The 15,717-nt window shown below is 40.0% G+C and overlaps 1 protein-coding gene across 2 annotated transcripts in view; it reads left to right on the top strand.

Moving 5' to 3' along the window:
• Positions 1-15,717, top strand: part of ARID5B (AT-rich interaction domain 5B) — a 191,826-nt gene that overhangs the window by 46,424 nt on the left and 129,685 nt on the right. The window contains exon 2 of one of the 2 annotated variants that reach the window (XM_048858417.2): positions 321-575. The exons of the other annotated variant lie outside the window; for it this stretch is intronic. Coding sequence (XP_048714374.1) covers positions 321-575 — 255 coding nt within the window. The remainder of the gene's footprint in view (positions 1-320; positions 576-15,717) is intronic. 2 annotated transcript variants of the gene reach the window in all.

Here is a 15,717-nt window from a genome sequence, read left to right on the forward strand (position 1 = left end):
AGCCCCCCACTCTCTGGCCCCCGCCCACAAACTTTCCACCAAACTTTCCCCCTCTGCACCCCCAAATGGCATTTCCCCCCTTTATAGATTCCTTCACTGATCATACATAGGCACAGATTATTATTATCATGGTGATGATGATTATTTTTCCCGTGGGGGGGGGGTTCTTTGCTGGGTACTGCCAGACTCCTTATTTTAGATGATGATATTCCCACCTTAAGCCTGTGTGTGTGTTTGTGATCTATATACGATTGCCTGTCTTATTTATTATGATGATTATATTTATTTTATTGACTTGATTTTTTTTTAATTCCCTGCAGTGGGTCGGCTCTCCGTGTGGTTTGCACGGTCCTTACATTTTCTACAAGGCTTTTCAGTTCCACCTTGAAGGCAAACCAAGAATTTTGTCCCTTGGCGACTTTTTCTTTGTAAGATGTAAGCCAGAGGATCCGATTTGCATAGCGGAGCTCCAGCTGTTGTGGGAAGAGAGGACTACCCGGCAACTTTTATCCAGCTCCAAACTTTATTTCCTCCCAGAAGATACTCCCCAGGGCAGAAATAGTGACCATGGCGAGGTGGTAAACATATCTCACTCTGTCTCTCTCTGTGTGTGCGTCTGTGTGTATCTGTGCGGATTTTTCCTCCCCCCGTAATGTTTATTAAAGGACAGGATTGAAATGTTCCCTTCTGCAGGCAACGTAAGACTCTTTTAAAGGGGTAATGCCACAAACAGGGGCTTGAGCTGTTTGCCATTGTAAGAGTTTCGATGGCAGCTCTACCGGGGGCGAGGGGGGATGCTCTGTAAAAAGCCACAATCAAATAACTTGGGGGGAGGGGGGATTTAAGGATTTTTTTAAATGATTTTTTCCACTTCTTGCTGTTGCTGTGTGAACGTCACATGCTTTGGTGTTTTGTGTGTCCCCCCCCCCTCCCCGTTTTCAGTGTCTGGTTGAGGAGTGGGGGATTTGGTGGATTTAGATATTGTTAACATTTTTTTAGTATTTGATATGTTTAAGAGGGCGGAAATTACGAAATGGAGGCTGAGTGAGATCAAAAGCTATTGAGCTGGCAAAGACGTGTTGAATAAAGTGATAAATGACAGGTACTGGAATAATACATTCAAATAACTTGCAGAGATGCCTGGGCGTATTTCAAAGCAGTCATGTAACCAGCACAAACACGTTAAGTATTAACAACGATCTCTCTTTTCTGGTGCATTTCACTAGATGTGTTAGTTTAAAATTACTATGAAAAAAAGTGGACATTTTCCAGAAAGACCGGTGGGTGGAAGGGAATGAGTTAAAGGCTAATGCTGAAGTCAAGCTGTTTCGTTTTACTGAGTTACTTCTAATAGGGAGAACCCATTGTCAATTTCATCCTGGAAAGTTTGATTGGAAGTACCCCATAACTGCAAAGCTAAGGTCTGGAGCCCAGATTGCGTTTACAGTGTATTCTTCTAGCTCTGTAATTTCATGTATGACCGCAATTTTGCTGGCTACTCTAGTCAGCTGACTGCACTGTTATTGAGGAACTATTTCAGTGTGGTGTACAAACGGGGCTATGTTTATGCGGAGAGATGGCCAGTTCAAAAGCGCCCAGAAATAGCCAGATGTGGCTGCAATAATATTTCAGCTGCCTAAAGTGCAAGCATGGGGGGAAATGACTGGAAGCCTTCCTTATCTCCGCAATAAGCCCCCATACCATCCGAGCTGCCAATTCCTTCAACAGTCCATAGGCTGATGGAGTTAATTGTAGTTTTTCTCAAGCTCCCCCCCCCCCCGCCCCGAAGTATCGAGTTACCCATTCCTATTACATGCTACTTAATTATTGTAACCTTTCAAACATTCCCTTATAAATTGCTTCTTCTGAAATAAATATGTAGTTCTGCTGTCTTACTTTTTTTTTAAATTGCCCATCTTTTCTGATGTCAATAATTAAGACATTTTGGAGCATGGAGAGGGTATTGAAAAACATTAACAGGTTGACCTCTCTTCCACTGAAAGTGCCTCTGTCCCCTCCCCCTGTCCAACTTTCCTGTGCAGCTGTCTCTCTTCCCCTCCCCCTCACTACTACTTATTATTTGCTTTTCAAATTTATTACTTCAACATGGGCTGTGATCTGGAAAAGGGGAGGATTAAATATCCAGAAAAGACTACAAGTGTAATAGACATTCTGCTAAACCAGACAGGAAATCATTCTGAATTTTATTAGATATTTTGTGGTAACTTCTTTTGAAAATGTGTTTGAAACATTTCTTTTAATCCTCTTCTCAATTTACCACTTACCTATTTTAATTTCTGTGTTCGCAATTTAAATTGAGGACCCTCTTCTAAGGATAAAAAAAGATGACAGTGAAGGATGGAGGTTCTAAAATTGCTAGTGGTGAATATTTAGAAGCCATACTCCTGTGTGTGTGAGTGTTTTAAATGAAAGAGTTTTGGATGAGAGGGGTGGGAAATGGGACACAAATCATTTTAATATGCTTTAATGATCAGCTCATGTTACTGTGGTATGAACATCAGAGAAAATTAATCCTACCATTACATGTAAGAATGTTCCTTCTATGCAGTAATTCTCAGCTGCATGTACATTCATAATATTATGCATGATTTGATTTTTTTTAAAATGCAAACACTGATAGTAATTAGCTGTATGATTATACTTGTATATTTCATTAGGGCTTTAACTGATGTCATTCTGAATTATTCAACCATATGAAAACAATTTTCATTTGAGATAATGGCATGCCTTGGAATTATGCAAATGATTATTGAATTGTATAGAATAATTATGACAAATGTAAAGCAGGTAGAAAGTTTCCTAATGCAGGTCTATTTTACACCCCAATGATGTCATTTCCCCTCTGGCCTAAGTTAGTCATTCATTAGCAGAGTAGCAGCCGCAGCAAGAAATAGCAACAGCTCACAGAGATACTTCTTTGGCAGAGAGCCTACAGAAACTAGCATTTAGAGCCAGGGCCTAGAGAGGGCAACATAACACTCCCATTAAGAAATGTACTTTGTTTTCACTTACTCCATTAACTTGTTTATATACATTGACATGATTTTTTATCATTGATTTTAAATAGTTTTGAATGATAAAACCTGTTCATAAATGTGCAGCTAAAAGACAAAAGGCTGCATACTGATTGGCAATGTGTTACTTAAGGAAACATTTTACATATTGTATTCGTATGTAGCACAGTTATTTTAAGTCACTAAACCAGAGTAATAATTCTTTTATGTAAATGACAGCCACATCTAGTCCTAAAGCACAGGCAGGGCTGTGTTTAGAATAGAGATGTTTCGTAACCCTTTGTATGTCTTCTGTGTATGGAAATGCTATTCTTGAAATACAGGTAATTATAACAATAAATTTAATAATTTAATAATAAATTGGTTTAAGAAAATATATGGATTTAAACTCCCTATCTTGCATTCAGAAAACTGGTATAAAGTGAGGCTGCACTTTTATGTGTATTGTAAATCTGCTGTATCAAAGGTTTTCTGTGATGTCAGAGGTCAAGAGAGGCACTTGCTGTGAGTAAAACTGTTGATTAGCAGAGCAACTGGTTTGATCGTAAACTGTTGATCAAGCCAGTCAGAGGTATAATTATTGTCAGGAGCAGACATCCTCACTAGTTTGAGGATTAGGAGTGCCAGCCTTTTCTAAATGTGGTGTCTGCAGTACTAAGGAACATAGAATCATAGAAGGTTAAGGTTGGAAGGGACCTCAGGAGGTCATCTAGTCCAACCCCCTGCTTGAAGCAGGACCAATCCCCAATTTTTGCCCCAGCTCCCTAAATGGCCCCCTCAAGGATTGAACTCACAACCCTGGGTTTAGCAGGCCAATGCTCAAACCACTGAGCTATCCCTCTTCCCAACTGAGCTGTCCCTCCCCCAATTTCTTACCGTTGTAATATTCAGTCAGTGGCTACTTATAGAGGAAATAGCGAAGTGTGTGTGTAATGGTTCTGTTACTCAGAAATTACTGATGGCATATTTTATCTGATTGCCAAATGTTTGAGCTAATCAGAGATGGGTGTATACAAAAGGCCCGTTTATCCATCAGCCATATCTATATTTAACCATCTGTACTGGTAAAACTGGATTTTGCTAATACACGGGCTCTATTTTAAGCATATTTGCAGTTCCCTTGATGCCAATAGAACTACTCATCTGCTTATAGTTAAGCATGCTGGATGAGGCAATGGAGCTCCATCATACAATCAAGCAAACAAAATTTAGCTGACTTCAAATTGAATTTTGAATGTGTAACAAATGCAGGATCAGTCTCTTCCTTAGCTGAAAGTGTCAGTACTAATGTCACAGAATTAACCTTTCTGGCTACACCCATGAAACCTGAGTTAGAGACATGGAAACGAGAGCAGAACAGAGCCCTGTATGTCAGGCTTATACTGATGTTCTCTCAGTGCGCTCTTAGTGTATGTCAGTGAGGGCAGTGGGATGGCTGACATTGCGTGAAAGTACCACACCGCTATTTTCTCTCTAATCACCTGGGCAGGACGGTTGAGGTTTGCCTTCTGGCATAGTATAAGGTGGTGTTGTCCTCCAGCTCTGTAGGTGCCCCGAGATCCATGGGGAAAGCTTTCAGGTCCTGGGGCATTCACAACACTACTCTTTGAGACCCCATAGGGAATCAGGTTGCCAGGAGTTCCGGAAATGCCCCACAGCCAACTCCTCTAGGCCCCATCCCGCAAAGCACTTAAGCACATACAGTACTTAACTGAGCACAGGACTACTCCTTTTGAAGTCAGTTGGACTAATCACGTGATGATAGTTCAGCATGTACTTAAGTGCTTTGCTGGATTGAGGCCTCAAGTACAACTGAAAGTGTCAAGTGGGAGTTTGTATAAAACAGGACAGACTGGATCAATATAATTTGATGTGGCATGGGGCAGGGGAGGGAAGGTTCCTAACGGATTTGCAGGGAACTGATGCCATGAAAGCATCCTTGACTCTGCCCCCTCCAAACCCTTCCTGCCCCCAAATCTACAGCCCTGGCTCAAGCTCTCCCAAGCTCAGTCTACACACACCCCAGCAGCATGTAGCTCCAAACGGGTGGCACTCACATGAGTCAGATGAAACTGGGGATGATGCCACATTGGCTTAACCACACCTCACAAACCCAACAGAATTGTAGTTAAAGGCTTCTGCAGATTTTCTGCTCATTTAACCCTCTTCAACACAAGTTGCAGCAGGGATAATTTGGCCCTATAACACGATTGACCTTTTTTGAGAAGATATTTGAGAGAAGAATGCTTGTTAACAACTTGCATTTTCATGTTTTTAAAGCTGTCAGCATTAATTAGCCTATTCTTTAAAAAATATGAAAAGCAGAGTTCATTAAAAGTAGGCATGGTATTTGATAGGAAGTGTACATGCTAAAAATATTAATTTTCTTAGTGTGAAATGTCACTCTTTTGAATACATTGTTGTTAATTTTAATTCTACTTTACTTTGAGTGAATTTATCTAAATCTAGTTTTAGTAGAGATCAAACATTGACTCAGTCTCTCTTACCAAATGATGATCTGATCTTCTACCTTTACTCATGCAAGTAACCCTTACTAACACAAGTAGTCTGTATGAGTAAGAGTTGCTCATATGAGTAAGGGGAGCAAGGCCTCCACCCCTGTTTTATTACAGACAGTATTTTGTATTTTCAGACTATTTTTTTAAAATTTTACTCTTTTAAAAAAGGTGTAATTTATAATAACAAGACTGATTTTTTTTCAGAAAGTTTTGGAAAGCAACAAGTTTCCAAATCTTAATGGGCAGCAGATTTAAAACAAATAAAGGAAGTATTTTTTCACATAATGTACAGTCAACCTGTGGAACTCCTTGCCAGAGGATGTTGTGGAGGCCAAGACTATTAGAGGGTTCAAAAAAGAACCAGATAAGTTCATGGAGGATAGGTCCATCAATAGCTATTAGCCAGGATGGGCAGAGATGGTGTCCCTAGCCTCTGTTTGCCAGAAGGTGGGAATGGGTGACAGGGGATGGCTCACTTGATGATTAACTATTCTGTTCATTCCCTCTGGGGGACTTGGTATTGGCCACTGTTGGAAGACAGGATACTGGGCTAGATGGACTTTTGGTCTGACCCAGTATGGCCGTTCTTATGTTCTTACATTCTTAAATTTATCATTTTTTCATTGAGGGTCTGATTCTTTCACCTTTACAGATGCTGAGCAGTAACATGCTCCTCAAAGAGTCTCCCTGATTTCAATGGGATTACTTAGATGAGTAAGTGAGTAAGGGTGGCAGAATCTGGGCCTTAAGCAACTGATTGCATTCTTATTCCCATGGTCACGTATTGCCACCTTTCCTGGAAAACCTCCTATGTCGCTTGCATATGAATGGATTTTCTCAAGATCTGTAAGGATTGGTATTCTCTTAGTTGAAATTAGAACTGAGTCCTTCCTTAGAATTCAGAAGGGTTATCTTGCACCAGGTCTATCCACACCAATAAAGTCAACAAATATGCAGAGTACAATTATTAAAGGGTGCTTTAAAAATCAAGCTCATAGCATCAATTGCCAATGTATTGTTGCTCAGATTAATGCAGCACTGGAAATCAGGTACACCTGTAATAGCAATGTTAGAGATATGATATTCCTCATAAAAGATCATGGTTTTGGTAATTGCATATCCACTCTTTATATTTATGTCTCTCTCACTACCAGTAACATACATTGGCAAAGGAAGAAGAGGGAAATGACATTACTCAGTGAAGCCACATGTTGCTAGCCATTAGCCAGCAATCTGGTGTCTATGGTCACTTAAGCAGATTTTTTTCCCCTTACCTTTCATTTCTCAGTGTATTCAGACTGTAAAATGCACCCACTGCGCTCCATAGTCGCTTTTCCCAGCCTGATCAGTGGCACTAAACATTAAACTCTTGTCTTTTGAGAATAATAGGCTTTACATGCTACACCCTCAAGCATGTTGAGATACTGTGCAGGCTGGAAAATAAAAATGTTCTAATTGTGTCTTTTAAATAAGCATAGGAGTGAATTAATTAGACTATATTTTGTCTTTAGTTGCTTAGTTACACAATAGTATTCCTAAGCACAAGTAAGATAAATTGGCTCTTTTTGTGCTGCTTGTCCCTTAATCACAATTACTGTATTGCTCAGGAGAGTAAAGCATACATAGGTTTTGCATTTTTAATAATATTCAAACAATATGCATATGATATAGAAAGTATGTTCTGGTTCAAGTTCTTATGTGCTTTTATTCATGAAGAAGCTCTACTATGATGGGAGCAGTATTTGCATTAGTTGCCCAGAGATATAGTTCTGGGAAATGCACAACTGAAATATTCTTGAAATGCCTATTCTGGCCCTTTCATTCATATTCAAAATAACAATGCCTCACATCTTAAAACAATCATACATATTTGATTGAAGAGATTTTTCTTTGTGTTTATGTGTGTGGGTTCACACCCTGTTTTAACCCTGTAGAGACTAGATGAAGGTATGATTGATAGTCTCATATCAAGTTGAGCTTTTTATTTTGTAGCTAAAATGTGGTCAGAAGGACATTGGCATTTTATGGTATTTATCCAGTGACATTAATATTTGGCAGCCATCCATGTTTCTATGTGAAGGTGCCAGGGTTATACATAATAGAGTTTGCTTTCATTTTCAAGGTATTTTACCCTGTCTGGACAAACTAGCCTCTTTTAGGGCATATTGTGATGGAGCTGCCACTGGAAAGCTAAGAACTTTCGTTTCTTTCTGCACTGCACAGTGTTGGTTCTGAATGATGGGCAAATTGATACAGATATTGAACAATGGAAGATTCTGGCAAGAAACCCACTGTAAATGCTCAGTAGATGTATGTGAAAATTGGCTCCATTGTTCCGTTGTATGAAAAGCAAGTAAATTATTTACAGATATTTGCTAATTAAAGCATGTATTGTTTTACCAGCACAATAGAATACAATACAACAAAAGACAAAAGAATAGGCTTGCATAATTTAAATCTGCTAATGCAATGTACTCTTTGTTTAGAAAAATATAATTATGTAATCCACAAGGAAAGCTTTTCAAACTGTAACAGTACTAGGCAAAATTAGCAATGAAATGCTTGTCAACTTGCCTAAACCAAAACAACTACCTGAGATCTGTAGGCCATCTGATGAGAAAATATTTTGAGTGAAACCTATTTTCTCCTTGGTCATAACTTCTATCTGCACTGGCAGATATAAATTCAATTTGAACTTCTGTTCAGAAGCCCTCCCCCCCCCAGGAGTTGCTATAGAAATCAGAAATCTAAGTGTTTGCACTCATCCCTCTAAAAGCCCCCACTCCCTTCACAGTCCAGCTTTACTGGTATCCCACAAAGAGCCGGTAATGCTCCATTCCTTATCATTTTATGTGATTCCTTTTGCAAATGCTGAATCATGAAGAGGAGTTTGTACAAAAGATATATTAATGCCAAGGGAATAGAATTCCACATCGTTTTAATTATGTTACTTTACGCAGATCCCTCATGTTGTGTCTTTGCCTTGTTTATGGACCTCAGTAGACTTGGAGCTATATTATAGGTCCTAATGCTCCCAGGTTTTGCATTTTTGAATATAATTAAGTTGCAAACAAATATGTAAACTAAACACATGCCAGTAGGCAGATCAGAGAAATGGGAGCAACACCAGTCACCTGTATTAAATAAGATCTTTGTTGCCCTTTAAAATTGGCTAAGGATTACAGATCAAAGGTTTTAGCCTAGCTTTTTAAAATTCTCCTGTGTCACTTAATTTTCTGTGCTATATGTATTTACAGTTAGACTTTATACAGTGCCCTCAAGTGCTTGAATGAAAAATGGCGGCCATATAAATGTAATTTTGAGGTGCATATGCTTCACTCCCAGCACACTTGCCTCTTCTGGGTGACTGACAAGTTAGTTGCTTAGTCAAGAAAGCAGTCTGCCCAGATGCCCTTCAGAATGCAGGAGTATGTGCTGGAATCACTGTCTGCCAGAGGCAGTGGGAAGGTTGTTTGGGTATGATGTGCTGAATGAGGAATTTAAGTGGAAAGTGAAAGTGAAAGCATTCTCTTCTTGTTAAAGCACACTACTGGTCAGTCAGTTCACCTCTGGCTCTGCCTCTGGCTCACCACGTGACCTTGGGCAAATCACATAACTTCTCTGTGCCTCACTAAACACATCTACAAAATGGGAGGAATGGTACCTACCTCATTTAGTTGCTGTCAGGCTTAATTTGTGGCTTGATGCTGTGGAAATGCAAAGTATTTTACTGATTAAATGACAACCCAAGCCTTCATGTGCTCTAGAGATGTAATGTAGTATCTATTTTGCCACTGTAAGGCAGCTTTGCCCTGCTACATTAAAGTAAACTGTATGTTGCTACCTCTTCTATGACCTTCCTAACGCCCAGTGCTCTCTGCTGCTGTTGACCCTGCACATTAATGGTAGATGGGATGAGGACACACTTTGGAGCTTCATCTTCTGAGATGAGGATTGTTGATTTTGGTCCCTCCAAAAAGCAAAACCCTTCAGGAATAGAGCCATAAACTCCACTAGCTGATTTATCGCCTTATTGTCTTAAATAGTATTTGCCTACAATGGCCACAGTAAATAAGCTTGAAGGGGCAAAAAGATAGGTGCTTCCTGCATTGGAGAGGTTGTTTAAGAATGATTTTCTCCTATAAAAATGTTCCTTGCCCCTTTAATACTCGTGAGGTCACTGGAGGAAGGATGGTTTTGTGGGTAAAGCTATTGGCTGGGACTCAGAAGACCTGGGTTCAGCTCTGTCACAGACTTCAGGTGTGACCTTAGGTAAATCATTTAATTTCTCCATGCCTCAGTTCCCTCTCTGTAAAATGGGGATGATACTTCCCTAGCTCACAGGGATGTTGCAAGGATAAGTTCATGATTAATATATGTGAGGTGCTCAGACACTATGGTTATTGGGCCCATGTAAGTAAGTGTGCAGGGATCTATAGTAATCTGCAGAGCATTGGTAGCTGACGTTAAAGCTGCATGCACGAATTTCTTCGAGATTTCCATTTGTTTATAAATTAACTCGATCATTTAAGATAATTTCTCCCCTTTCTTCCCCTTCCCCCCCCTTTGGACATGCACTGAGGTCCTAACATCTACCAAGCGATCTAAGATGTGCACCCAATTCCAGAGGCAAGAACAACAATTTTGTATAATTTACATGAGGGTCGTGCAGTATCAATTTCCATCTAAATTACAGAAAAATCAAAACTACATGAGGTGTAAATAAAGAGGATAATAGAGCCCTTTATATCAAAATGAAACATACAGTTCTATTATCCTTAGCGAATGTAGTCCATAATAGTCTAATTGTGTTTTGTGCTCCTGTGGGTGAATGTGTTTTCAGCAACAATGCACTGGGTTGTAAAATATGCATCCCCAGCTATCTACTGTGGTAAAGGTTTCAGTAAAAAGGCTGAAGATGTTTTTCTCATGCAAATTATACTGATCAGATAAATGGCACACAGTGTCTCCTATAATTATCAACAACAGTTTTTACAGTATGTCTCCTGTTTCCCTAGGCCATATATTTGATGTTACAAGATCAGTAATTCAGTAGACAGCCGAGCAGGTGTTCAAATCACTCCTGACCTCCAGAATTCTTTAAATGACCCCTGGAAGCACTGGAGTGAAAACATTCTCAGCGTGTCAAAGTTTTGAGATATCTTAGTTGCCATAATTTTTTAAAAACTGCCTTCGTTTCTTTAAAAAAAACCAACTCTTACTTATTGGCAGCGAGTGAGAAGTTGTGATGCACTGTGTGCCCGCTTACAATAAAGTTGTACAGTCGCACCAAGCCTCCCTGTGGTGATCTGCCTTCCAAGAGTTAATTTTTCTTTAAAAAATAATAATAATAATAATCTGCTTTAAACTGTTCTAACTACCTGCTCTCTTTCCTTCGATGTAAGCATTCCAACCATCTGCTGAGGCGGGCAATATAGGGTTTTGTGCTTTCAGGAGGCTCTGACGGTTGCTTAGACAACAATGACATATTTTAGCATAATGGCTCTCAAAGAGGTACCATCCCTTTTTACTGAACTTCTCCTCCAAAAATAATAATCGGACACCTTCAGTTGGGTTAAAAACAGAACGTAGGAAGGATAATTTGTAATAGTGTCTTTTCTAGCCCTCTCCCCACACCTCAGCTTGATAGTGGCACATATTTTACTTCACTCTGGAGTCTTGTAAGATGTATTGCAATTATAAGCTGACTAGATGCCACATTTTATTGGAATAGAAGAAAAAAGTGGCTCCTTTTATAGGCAGTTATTTCAAGATTTAGATAACTGCATGGACAGGGGAAGCATTCCCATTGGCTGGTCAATATTCTTAAGGGGGCAGCAGAGATAAATCTAATTCCCAAGCAGAGTTGAAATTCACCTCTTTCTATCACAAACCTAATTTCATTGTTGCAGGAAAAAATTGTAAATGTTGCCTTCATTAAAGTCTTACCATGCAATGGGGATCTCATAAATATATCTCTTCAGAGCATAGTTAATCTCATATGAGTTGAATATTTTTATGCTGTAATCAACTTGGGTGGTTTTTCATGTTTCTGTGGAGATATAATTATGGATGACATAAATGGTATACAGCAGATTTCTTTAATCTTCTAAAGGTTTGGTAGTCGTAAGTCACTGCATAGCTGGTTTTTATTTATTTAACATCTCTATTCATTTGTCATCTTGTTTCAAGGGTTTCTTCATAACCAGGGAGTCTAGAAAGAGATATTCAACAATGTATGTCAAATAGTTAAGAAGGCTTCACTGTGTTAGTGATTCCAGGATTTGTTGGTTTTCTGAGGGAATCCATGCCCTCAGGAGATTAATAATTTGGTTGTGCCTGATACCTTGAAAAGCCATGGAGGTGCTCGAGGGGCACTCTACTATCATTACTTGCATCATGGAGAAATCAACTCCTTTTGAAGAAATAGTCCTGTTTATTTTCATTTTCTTGCACAAAAGATGTTCCTTCTAGTTTGGATTTTAACGTAACACCAGAGAACAGAAATATGTGTGGTTGGTTTGGGTACTGAAATGTTGAAAGGTGCCATGTAAAACCAAAGGCCAAGATTTTAAAAAGTGACTAGTGATTAGGGGAGCCTCCATTTTTAGATGCCCAATTTGGAAAACTTTAAAGCAGCCTGGTTTTTGTTCAGTTGGTTGGTTTGGTTTTCTTGTTTTAAGAAAGTAATGAGCACTTATCCTTTGACAATCAGACCCATTTAAGCCGTCTCTCAGTGAGCAGCGAACAGGTGAAGCTCCAAAATCACAAGTCAATTCTTGGAAATGTTAATCAAAATCTGTTTTGTTTTTAAGGATAAATGTTGATTCTTTAGTATTTAGAACTTGTTACACTGATTATCTGTTTTTTGCAATTTGAAATCCCCCTAAAGAGTTTGGGTGTGAGATACAGTGAAGCTTTGGCCCACACAGCACTGGGCACACCCAGGGCACAGCATAAGCATTGGCCCTTCTCACCAATATGGCTTTTCATTCATAAAACTCAAAGTGCTTTACAAAGACGGATAAGCATAATTAGTATCCCCATTTAATAGATGAAAGACTGAGATAGTGTGAACTTGGGCAATTGCACTGTCAAAGAGAGAGCTGGGACTAGAACCCATGTCTGCTACTCTAGTATCCTATCCAGTGGCCCAAACTGCCTTTTCGGGAAGAAATTCCACATTGGTAATGGACACAAAACACAAGGTTTAGCTTTAAAAATGTTGACGGGACAAACACACAAGCTGACTTTTGAACCAAATGTGCTTTTTGGAAACTTTAAAACATATGCATACCCAAGTCATCAATCTGGGTTGTAAATTTGCTTTCCCCTTAATATTAGTTTAATCTGCCTGAGGGGAGAGAGAGACTGAATATTTTTCAAACTAATTGACTCTGTATGGTTGGTTCCCATTGAAGTCACTCCGCATGGGTAAGGAATCTATCTATTCATGGAGTCAACTGCAGGAATCAGGACTTAAGTTTCTGCAGTCAGACTGGTTTCAGAGTAGCAGCCGTGTTAGTCTGTATTCGCAAAAAGAACAGGAGTACTTGTGGCACCTTAGAGACGAACAAATTTATTTGAGCATAAGCTTTCGTGAGCTACTGCATGCATCTGATGAAGTGAGCTGTAGATCACGAAAGCTTATGCTCAAATAAATTTGTTCGTCTTTAAGGTGCCACAAGTCCTCCTTTTCTTTTTATATCAGACTGTAACCTGAATTATTTACCACAGTGGAACATATTGATAACACCACTGTGGAGAAACTCAGACTTAAGCACTTTTTCAACCATCTCATCCAGGATAAATATTTCTAAGCACTCTAACTGAAGCTGTGGTTCCAATCATTCAATTGTGTAGCTCTTACTCACCCTGGTGTGCACTTATTCATTTGATTGAAGTCAGTGAGGCTACTTGTAGGAGTGAGTAAGTGCTCACCATCATGAGTAAGAGTTACAAAGTCTGTCCCGTAGCTGGCATTGCACATGTCAGGGCTAACCACATGGGTCTGCAAAGGGAGGAATCCAGAGCCTACTGAACTTGATGAAAAAGACTCCCGTGACTTTCAATGGCTTTGAATCACAGTGAACAGAATGGGGGGGGAAAAAAAGAAGTACAGCAAGAGGGAGCATGTTTAAATGATGTTTTTATTTAAGAGGAGGTTACACAAAACAGAAAGATGCACTTGGTTTGTGCTTTAAAGCATGAAATAGCCTGGTATCTTTTGCCATTAATTAGCTGTGCAAATATTACTGTGTTGCTAACTAAACCCCCACTTTGTGGCTTGTCAGATTATCCCAAACTGGGAAGGAATCATTGAAATATACAGACAGGGGGGTTTGTATTTTTCAGTTTAAAATTAATTCAAATTTATTTGCCTCGTAGAATGTACTCAGGACAAATGGTATGGGCTGGCTTTATGGGTGGGTGATGTGGGCAACTGCCCAAGACACTGTGGTTCAGAGGGCACCATGGTCAAGAGGCAAGGAGCAGGGTGGGCCTCAGGTGCAAGGCCGCAGAATGGAATTTGGAGCAATGAGGGTGCCCGGGGGTGATGGGGAGATGGCTGGGGAGGCAGCAGGGGCCAGGGGCACTGAGTGGAGTCGGGGGAGGCAGTGGGGCCCGGAGATGATGGGGGAGGGAGCCCAGGGAGGCAGCGGGAGCCAGGGGTGCCAAAATACAAGTTTGCCCAGAGCATCATTTGTCTAAGGTGGCCCGGCAAATGGTACATCAAGAGAAGGCAAATTATTGGTTAAATTCACAACAGAACCTTAGAAGCTATTTTAAATACTTAGAAAAAAAACCCCAGGAATCTTGTTTTTAACAAGATTGTATTGGAGTATTGGATTCAAAACCAAAGCTGGACCCAGCTGTCTCCTTATCCTTATATTTTAATGGTCAAGATGGGTGTTTGTGTTTTATTTAATGGCCACAAGTAGGCTTTGAAGTTAATACCACCAATAAGATAAATGTGGAAAGTTCACACCTCTGGTGGTGCTGTTGAGTCAACATTTAGGGCCACAGACTCGAAAACCCTGCAATGCTCATGAAGGACGCCATCACAAAACAGGATTTCTCTACAGTGGTAAAAGTCAGACCTGTAACTCACTGCCAGCACAGCTCTTCCAGTTGAATTGGGAATAGCTGTAGTGTAGACAAAGCTTAGTTGTTTTTAACCATCGTGCTTCGTAACCCCATTGCTGCCCTATTGGAGAATTACATATCTTCTTTGCTTGTTTGTTTCTTGACAAACAGAGAAGGGCTTCAAACACCGAGAGTATCAGAAGCCCAAATTTTCCATACACGGATCTGGATTTCCCCTGCTAAAAACTCGTCAGGATATCTTTATTCTAACAGGACACTGAACAAAATAATTATTGGTCCACAAACTGTCCTTTTCTATATAAAAATATTTGCAATAAAGTCAGTGAAATGCTGTAGGAACCAATATAAATATTGTTTCCCCTGGTTTACTTTAAGATTAACTGCCTGGCAAATAAGAATGCACTAAGACAGGGAGTGCCTGAACATAAATGGTTGGTTCATGAGCCCACTAGAAGGGTTGTGTTCCAGTTTAATGTGATGTTGGATAATGTAGCAACATGGAGATCTGCATTGGTTTGGATCAGTGCAGGGACAAATTCTGCCCGCGAGAATAGTTCAAAACTCCCAGATGAGTTCAGTGAGACTGTTGCATGAGTAAAGACTGCAGAATTTAGGTTATAGTGTTTTATATATTAATAACACAATGGGACAGATTATAGCGGCTCCAGTACCTAAGCACTGGGTAGCCCCTACACCTCCAGCCCTCCTTCACCAGAGGTACTCAGAATGCTATATCCATACGTCCCCAAGTGTAGTTGTGAGGTCATTAGCATTGTCAGAGGAGGTGTGTTTGGGCAGGCTGGGGTCATGGCAAGGCCAGCACCCTATGCACAATGACAAGTGGCAGGAGACCTTTCCTGGAGTAATCACATCACATCTGTTAGACGGGGTTACCAATGGCTGCTAGTGTTTTGACTCCTCTGGACACCAAAAACATTCTATCCATTCTGCCTACCTCTGCCATGCTTTCCTCTAGGCCCCCAGCTAATTCTGACTCCAGTATCCTTAACCTGAGACATAACTCCTATTGAAGTCAGAGGAGCTTTTGAAGGCAA

The sequence above is a fragment of the Caretta caretta genome, chromosome 7, assembly GCF_965140235.1.
Source record: "Caretta caretta isolate rCarCar2 chromosome 7, rCarCar1.hap1, whole genome shotgun sequence".
NCBI lineage: Eukaryota > Metazoa > Chordata > Testudines > Cheloniidae > Caretta > Caretta caretta.